The 9,463-nt window shown below is 44.0% G+C and overlaps 1 protein-coding gene and 1 non-coding gene across 3 annotated transcripts; both read right to left on the bottom strand.

Moving 5' to 3' along the window:
* Positions 1-24: 24 nt before the first annotated feature.
* Positions 25-5,972, bottom strand: card19 (caspase recruitment domain family, member 19). Of its 2 annotated transcripts, XR_008809878.1 has the most exons (7): positions 5,946-5,972; positions 5,296-5,435; positions 4,915-5,071; positions 4,672-4,734; positions 2,695-2,760; positions 2,337-2,526; positions 25-90 (listed from the first exon to the last, which is right to left on the bottom strand). XR_008809878.1 is itself a non-coding variant. In XM_056275276.1 (6 exons), the coding sequence occupies exons 1-6, from the start codon at positions 5,950-5,952 to the stop codon at positions 2,417-2,419; spliced, it is 543 nt and encodes a 180-aa protein (XP_056131251.1). In that variant the 5' UTR covers positions 5,953-5,972; the 3' UTR covers positions 25-2,416. The 2 variants fall into 2 exon arrangements, 1 of the variants encoding a protein (XP_056131251.1); XM_056275276.1 differs by having other exon boundaries at positions 25-2,526.
* Positions 1,336-1,463, bottom strand: LOC130108635 (U6atac minor spliceosomal RNA). Its single transcript, XR_008809945.1, has one exon. It is a non-coding gene; the product is annotated as a U6atac minor spliceosomal RNA (small nuclear RNA).
* Positions 5,973-9,463: the final 3,491 nt, after the last annotated feature.

Raw genomic sequence — 9,463 nt, forward strand, 5'->3', positions numbered from 1 at the left:
AAAGAGGGAAGAACAGAGAAGCCGTAAGAGTTACATAAAGCTTTATGTAGAGGCTTAGTTAAATGGCTTTTCAGAAGACCTGAAGAATACCTGTGAAGAGATCCAGTACAAATGTAATGAGGAATTGTGCAACCAGCAGTGCAGTTATGCTCAAAAGCCCTTTTTACCTTTACACATTTGTACTAATAATTCCAAAATACAAATATTTGTCATTTTGATACCAGATGCACACAATGCATAATATTGTGTTTCAGTCAGTACAAAAGATTCAACAGCGGTATGCTCCTTTAATTTCCATCGCTGGTGTGAATTTGTTTGTAGTGCATTTTGTATCTATGAGTTTTGCTTAATTGGCACAAAAGGTAGAAACAGCAATTCCACAGTATGACTTGATCAGAACATGTAACTTACTTCAGTAAGAAGTCGGATCAACATATGATACCAGCTACCCCAGTGAATCATTATGGCCATGACACATATTGTGGATGTACATTTTTATACAATAACATTCCACTTATTTTTTTTCTTTAATTTTACAGAACACACTAAATCTTTCCTGTTCGTAAAAGTAAAAAAAAAAGCCCCATGTGCACATCCAGAAATAAATTTCTTTCAAAACTTTTTTTATATACCAACAAAGTATGCAAAAGCCAAGGGGTCAAAAACTGAAGCTCCTGCTGCGTCATGTGCTTGGCAGTGTGACCCATTATTCATTATCCAAAAATTACAACAAAAAAAAAATGTGCCTGTGCTTCCCCACTTTTAAATCCCACCTGAAATTAGAGGCAAAATGAGGTGGGGGTGAGAGAAAACATGAGCTAATCAGGTTCCTCCTGAAATTGGAGCGTGGTGGCTGAGGACATTAACCATTAAACACTAGTAACCTGACTCTGACTCAGCCGGACGTCGTCATACCAGCTCACAACATGCTTACTTTGAGTATTGGGCAGGACCTTTTTTTTGTTTGTTTGTGAGCAAACCGGAATACTGATAAAATCAGGAAGCCAGCATTGTTGATATGAGCTGGTCTGTCAGGGGCTCCGTGTTTCCAGACTCAGCATACAGCTCCACGTTATAACGGGATGAGTCACGCGGGTCACGTGACTGAACACACGCGTTATCCAGTACTGACGCCGTTCTGCCACGAGACGTATCAATACTGACGATATGCGGTGGGGGGGGGGGACTAACAATATACGGGAGGAGAAGACTAAACAGTTATTTATAATCCCTATTTTATATTGACTAGGGCCCAAACATCACTTGGAAAGTAGACGGGAAACGCTGACGCGTCGGTGACACGAGGTGAAGAGACACTTTTGGTTAAAGGTTATAATAAAAACTTGGTTAGAGATGCCACGAAGTAGGTGGCATTGCCTTAACCGTATGTGTGTTGAAGACCACAGGGGCCTCTTCCATCCTTGTCAAGGGGAGTGCTAACCTTCTCTCCTTTCATACAACACAACCTCTACTAGCAACCCACGGAGTATATATACCATCGCGAGCCAACTACACTTTTCCATTACGGTGCATCTTCCCTGATTTCTTAGGCTGTGTTTAACAAATAGTCGCTGCTTGGATATATTTATCTATTCCGCTGCGTACCGGTATTTCTTCATTCCTCGGCTTCATTACTTTAGATTTGGCGTTTCTATATTTCATTTTCACCACCAGCCTACCCACAATGCACATCGCCACTCTTGCCTTTTTACTCGATTTGACCAATCACACGCAGCTACCAGCGCGTCTACAACGTTATCAAGTCGTACTATTAAGTTAACATCTTTCGACTTTTTAGATGTCAAACAGATTCGCTCATCGAAGTTCGAAACGTGGAAATTAGGAGACGTGTTATGAAATCGATGCAGGGTAAACTAACACGCTTGTGAGGCGAGGAACGTCAGTACTTTCACTGGCCAGGAGAGGGCAGTCACTTTTGGCCAAAAGCTGTCTGAAGTATAGAAGTGTAGCGTCTAAAATGGAATTAATGAAGAAGCGTCTGCCCTGTGCCCTGTGATGGCCTGGCGGCCTGTCCAGGGTGTCTCCCTGCCAGCCGCCCAATGACTGCTGGGATAAGCTCCAGCATCCCCGCGACCCTGACAGCAGGATAAGCGGTTTGGATAATGGATGGATGGATGGATGAAGAAGAGTCTGTGGGGTGAGCTGTGCTTGTGTGTGTGTGTGTGGGGGGGGGGGTACCATTTCAGTTTTCTTCAAATGTGTCATATTTGAGCAGATCATAATGATCACAGCTTAGATTAATTATAGTTATCCCAAATCAGCAAAGCAAAGGAGTAATATAATAGACAGTTATGTTTAAAAATTAGCATTCAAACCCCTGAACCGACAGTGCGCTGCAGTTTGGGATCGAGAAGAAACAACATCGCCGCAGCAGAACAGGCGACGAAGATGCCCACTATTGCGTAAGGGTTTCTTCGGTGTACCATATGAGAACCTCTCGAGCTTTTCTGCCCAAACCCAGAGCAGCCAAACCAAGAGCCGGGCTGTCCCCCGTGACCCCCGTGTCTAAGGAGCAAAGACAGTTTTTTAGCAAAAGAACCTCATGAAGTGGAATTGCATGTTTATCAATTAGTCACATAGATTGAATAATGAGATTAACCAGTACTGTCTGTTACATCTGCCTCTCACTGCGATGCTTCAACTGAGAGAAAAACAAAAGGGAAAGAGACTCACCATTGCTGTAATAGAGGATGGCCATTCCCACGGCAACACTGAAACAACTTAGAAAGAACAGAGGACCTGGAATGAGAAAGAGAAAAGATACTGTCACCCCGTGTCCCAAACCCTGTAATCTGTAATCAATTAATCGACACATAAATTTGTACATAAAATTCCTCAACGCAGCATGAAAAGTGGGAACATTACTAGTCACAAACAAATGACTTGCACTTGTCCATCTCGGAGGCTTGAGCAAGATTCTGAATGCATCATTATAAGCTACCTGCAGCTTTTGCATTTTTGCTTTGCTATAATTGCACCACAAGTGGGCTGTATAGAGTGGAGTACAGTAGGCCCTAAAAAGAACAGTTTTAACATCATCTGTACACGTATGAAATCTGCGTGCCAGCATAGTGGCTTGCACATAGTTTGCAACACTGGCGCTGCAAATCATTGTCATCACATAGATCATTCCTGATGATGTGACCCAAATATCTTACTTTGTTCACCACATTTAGGGCTTGGTCTGCCATGAAGAATGAAGGAAAATGTTGCTTCTGATCTTCCTTGGTTTGAGCAATCATGACAACACTCTTTTTAGAGTTAAATTTAATGTCACACCATAACTTGAGCAGACTCTGAGCAGTTGCGGTAAGCCGGCACGATAAAGAGACAGGATGACTAAGTCATCAGCGTACATCAGATGGTTAATAAGACTACCCCCCACCATACAGACCACCAGTCTGTCATACAGACACTTTTAATTTTTTGGAAAGATCATCCATATACAAATTGAAGAGAACAGGCAACAGTATTCCACCTTGTCGGACCCCATTAGTCACTGGGAAGGGTGCAGATATACTCTTAACCCACCTGACTTGCATGGTTTGATATGAATACCAAAAGTGCAGGATCCTTATCAAATAAGAGTGGACCCCTCGCTCTTATAGTTTAACAAACAATTTGCCATGATTAACTCGGTCAAAAGCTTTTGACGCATCCAGAAAACACATAAATACTGTAGTATTACATCTTCTATATTTACTAACCACTTCCTTCAGTGCATATATGCAGAAATCTGTGCCGTGTTTATTTTTAAAACCCAATTGATTGTCAGTAGTTGATATGTATTCTTGAAGCCTATCCAAGAGAATCTATTCTAATACTCTGGAACGCATACTAGCCAGAGCAATTGGCCTATAATTTTCTATGCTGGATATTTTACCGATTTTGTCTTTGATTACTGCCACTAATAAGACAGACAAAGTAGAGTCGGGTAGTATACCATGCATTAACAATCCAGAAAAACACATAGCAAATAACACTGAGATTCTATGGTTAGTATGCTTCAGATTTGCTGCTGTTATTTGGTCAAGGCCACATGCTTTGTTCACTGACAATTTCTCAATGGCATAGCACACTTCATTGGGTCTAATAACCACACCATCATTGTTAGAGACATCGCCAACATTCAATTCATCACATAGTGTTTTCGCCACAATTCAGCAACATTTTCAGGCCCAGTAATCCCATCAATGCTGGATGGCAAGGGCATCTTACTATTATTAATAACCTTAACTTCTTTCCAGAAGTCATAGACATTATTCTGCTGAAGCTTTTTGGGCCATGGAGTTTGCCCTCATGGCCTGCTCATTGATTTTATTAAAATGTACAGCATATTTAAGTCTAGCGTTAGTGTGTTTCTTGTGTTCACACTCCGGGCCATGTCTAGTTTTTCCTGATAAGACCCAGTTTTTAAAAGCCTCTTTGGCCTCTACATGCAGTTCAGCCACATATTCATTCCATCCCGGCCTGACATTATGTTGTTTAGCCCTTTTTCTGGCAGAATGATTTACTGCCATTATTTAGACAAGTCACAATTTTATCATACATTACACATATATCACTCAGCATCCCATTCTATAAAGGACCTCTTCATCTTCACCTCTTCGTCCTTGCCACACCTGTTCCCTCTTTTTGATTTGACGTTACCTTTGTCACTGAGAACATATCGCTGTTTGTAGATGCCTGGATCTGTGAGCGGATCTGAGGCATCTGGAGACAGGATAGATCACATTTTAACTGCGTACACTGACATGTACGTATACATCCTGGAGCAGACACATAATTGGGCATCTTAAAAAAACATTCTAATAGATATTGACTAGGTATCACAGCAATGCCGCATGCGATATGAAAAAAAATCTTGGCAACAGACAGGCTGATCGGACTAACCTCTGAGGCGGCGGCGTGTTGGCAAGCTGAAGTAAACCTCCTCCACATGTAGGTGAAGCGCCCTGTAGAACTCCTTGCACGCCTCCTCACCTTTCCCCTGCAGGTGTTTCAGGAGCTCGCCCAGTCGAACACAGGTGGGCACATCCAAGTCTCTGAACTGGTTAAGACACGCGGGTCGAAGCAGGCGACTCGTCACAGACAGAAATACAGAACTCCCGTGCAAGATAACTGACGCATCGCCCTATCGCTTGTTATAGACGTGTGGCGTGCGCGTAATAGCGCCACGCCCCTTAGAACGTGATAAAACGGGATTTGTCGACCTTTAGATCATGCAAGAACATGGTAAATCTCAGAAACCATCACTTGTATGACGGGCCTCACCTTGGTGGCCTCTTTGTCCGTCAGAATCTGCGGGTAAATCCTGTTGAGCTGCAGGATGAGTTTGTCCACCAGCTCCGTGTCCAGTCTGCGGTCCTCTCTGAGGAAGCGGTCGTCCTCGAGCAGCTGGGCATGGAAGCTCTCTGGCAACAAGTGGTAGGGGGCAAAAGTTCCACATATAACACACTTCTGAACATCGATCGGCTGGACTTAATAACACGACTCTGCTGTCGATTGGATTTTAATGCAATGATTGTTTTGCATGTTAAATATCCAACCCATGGATTTAGCTTCCGAACGGTAGTGAATATGCGGGGCGAGGGGGGCAAGTCGCTTGCAACTTGTAAAAAAAAAGTGAAGAAACGTGTTCGAGGTGAATCTGACGGAAGAACAAGTCAGAAGCGACTGTTCGGGTAACAAATGGCAGCCGCTTTTGTTTGTCCCGGGGCTCATCCAGAGGTTCGGGTTAAGAAACTTGAGACGCTGTACTGTCAGAACCTTGAATGGTTGGACTGGAGGAGAAACTTTCCTCCGGTGTCTGCCGCGCGCGGCAGCGGCACCGAATCGCAACACCGCTCTGAATGAACAACGACGCGCCAGCTAAACGGTCGAAGAGAGGCGCAAAACCATTAGTTAAGAAGTTGTGCACAAACCTCCCATTGCGGAGTCCCTTCTGTCCTTTGTTTGGCCCTCCCCCTGACGTCACACCACTAAAACGGGAGCGGTAGCTTTTACCGGAAATGAAAGTGCGTGCGTGCGCGCGCGCGATTACAGCCCTTAGATGTGACCCCGCCCCCTCCAACTCGTCTCTCACACAAACGCACACATATTTTATACATCTTCTTCTTTCGGCTTGTTCCCTGTTTCCCAGGGGTCGCCACAGCGGAATCGACAGTTTCCATTGGTACCCTGTGAGGGCACAACACCGATGGCGGTCTTGTCAATCCGCATAATGATCTGGCAAAATTTTACGTCGGATGCCCTTCCTGACACAACCACTAACCCTATGGACGGGGGCACAGGTAAAGCGCTGGATGCCATCCCAGTATTCATGGACCTCCGCTTAGTAATGGGCTTAAATTCAGCGGGTTGTCTCGTCTGATCTGAGGTCATAGTCCAATCATGGATGGCGTGCGTGCGAGGCTGACGGGCTGACGCACATCTCATGGCAGCTGCCTTTGCTCTTTGCGCGCCTCGGAGACACCGACAGCAGCTCTCTCAGCGCTCACGGAAACCCCGACCCGCACGCGTAAAAGAAGAAAAAAGTAACCATCGGGTACCCGGAGGTGCACGGAGGGGACGTCAGGGCGAGCCGCCCCGCACCGCGCTTTGTTTCATGGTTCCCAGAGTAGCACCGGAGATGGGGGACCCCACCGCGCAGCCGACGGCGCCCAGAGTCATGTCGTTGTTGCCGCCCTTGGGTGAACTCCGCAAGACCGAAGGAACCGGCCACCCGAACGCCGGCAAAGCCGGCCGGTGGAGGCCCTCCGAAAGCGGGTTAAGTCAGCCCATCGATCAACACATATTTTATACATACATACATATATATATATATATCCCTATAATACATTAATACGTCATCAGTCACTTTCGCTGGTGGGTTGCTTAGCAGGTCTAAGGCAATCAAATTTCAACATGACACAGTAATAACGTCAAAAAAACGCCCACAACATATGAATCATAATCAAACATGACAACAAAATAATAAGTTTGTTATACATTTATTTTAAGGGAAAAAAAATCTAAAAACTTGACATGCTTCATCCTTTAAGCTTTGATTACCAATCATGGTTTGTTGGTCAGAAATAGGGAAAATAAACAATGGAAGAAAAAAACAAACATGCTGGTACAAATGCATTAAGTGCTCTTATCAGAACAACAGCAAGGCATTCTAATATAGGTGCGTTAAAACTTATAGCCTCTCTGCAAACTATTTGCAAACCTAAGCAGTTTCCAGGGCTTATTGCAATATATACTAATGAAGTACAATATATATAGTATAAAGTATTTCGTAATACGGCATCAACAGCTCATTTTAGGTGCCTGACACTGTTCCACGGCGATATAAATGTTGTTGCAAAAAGTAAACAGAGCACTTACATATATATATCATCAAGAGTCTTCTTAGTTTAAGTGGATTGGTGAAAAGTCAGCTGCATTTAAATTCAACTGTAAATGCACCAGCCTTTGCTCGTGAATTATGTGACATGCTTTGAGAAAAGGTCTCTTTTTAAGGAGTTCTGCAGCTTTTCTTCCTGAGGCATTCTGGTCCATGAGGAGAGAGATTCGGAGCAGCAGCCTTGTTTTCTGCAGCTCTACAGGAGTCAAAGAGGAGCCGAGAGTCAGACTGATGTCTGTGGACCTAAAGTATGTACTTACTAAGACATAGAGGGGAAAACAGACGCCCCGCCACTGTAATTACACAGCAGTTGTGGACCCCAAAGTTGGCCCTGCCGACTGTAAACTCTGCCGTCACAGTTTGGGAAAAACATGGGGGCAGCTCCGACACACATAATCCCAGTCACAGAACACACCAAATGAGACCACCACATTTACCAACACACCTTAAATCCAGGAGGGCTGACTCGCAGCCATGATCTGAGAATCAGCCACGGAAAGTACAATTTTGCCATTAACACCATCTACGTATCTTGTTTCAGACCTTTCCCCCTTAATTCATTTTCAGTATCAGCCCACTCCCCTTAAAATTGCCCCCCTTACAACACTTTCTCAATTTTAGCTCGTTCTATACAATCACTCCCATGTCCACTAGGGCTAAAAAATGTATACTTGTTTTCTTTACTATTTTTTTTCAACGAATCAACGCATCATTTTGGCCATAAAATGTCAAAAATAATGAAAAATGGCCATCGCAAGTCCCCAGAACTCAAAACGACGTGTTAAAACTGTTTAATTAGTCTGACCAGCAGCCAAAAAAACCTTCAAGCATTTAGAATTTGTGAAGCTGTAACCAGCAAATGCCAAGTATATTTACTTGACTACAACAATTAATCTATTAACAAAATGAGAACAGATTAATTTTCCATAGCTCGATTAATCGTGAAGACATTTCAGGAGAAAACATGTACAGTACATCCGGAAAGTATTCACACCCCTTCACTTTCCCCACATTTTGTTATGTTACAGCCTTATTCCAAAATGGATTAAATTCCTTTTTTTCTCATCAATCTACACACAATACCCCATAATGCAAAGTGAAAAGGGTTTTGTAGAATTTTTTGCAAATTTATTAAAAATAAAAAACTGAAATATTGCATGTACGTAAGTATTCACACCCTTTGCTATGACACTCAAAATTGAACTCAGGTTCATCTTGTTTCCACTGATCATCCTTGAGATGTTTCTACATCTTGACTGGAGTCCACCTGTAGTGAATTCAATTGATTGGACATGATTTAGAAAGGCACACACCTGTCTATATAAGGTCCCACTGTTGACAGTGCATATCAGAGCAGAAACCAAGCCATGAGGTCAAAGGAATTGTCTGTGGACCTCCGAGACAGGATTGTATCGAGGCAGGGATCTGAGGAAGGGTACAAAAAATGTCTACAGCTTTGAAGGTGCTGAAGAGCACAGTGGTCTCCATCATTTGTAAATGGAAGAAGTTTGGATCCACCAGGACTCTTCCTAGAGCTGGCCGCCCAGCCAAACTGAGCAATCGGGGGAGAAGTGCCTTGGTCAGGGAGGTGACCAAGAACCCGATGGTCACTCTGACAGAGCTCCAGCGTTCCTCTGTGGAGATGGGAGAACCTTCCAGAAGGACAACCATCTCTGCAGCACTCCACCAATCAGGCATTTATGGTAGAGTGACCAGACGGAAGCCTCTGCTCAGTAAAAGGCACATGACAGCCCACTTGGAGTTTGCCAGAAAGCACCTAAAGGACTCTCAGACCATGAGAAACAAGATTCTCTGGTCTGATGAAACCAAGATTGAACATTGGCCTGAATGCCAAACGTTACGTCTGGAGGAAACCAGGCACCTCTCATCACCTTGCTAATACCATCCCTACAGTGAAGCATGGTGGTGGCAGCATCATGCTGTGGGGATGCTTTTCAGTGGCAGGAACTGGGAGACTAGTCAGGATCGAGGGAAAGATGAATGGAGCAAAGTATAGAGATCCTTGATGAAAACCTGCTCCAGAGCGCTCAG

Source organism: Lampris incognitus, chromosome 2 (genome assembly GCF_029633865.1).
Source record: "Lampris incognitus isolate fLamInc1 chromosome 2, fLamInc1.hap2, whole genome shotgun sequence".
Taxonomy (NCBI): Eukaryota; Metazoa; Chordata; class Actinopteri; order Lampriformes; family Lampridae; genus Lampris; species Lampris incognitus.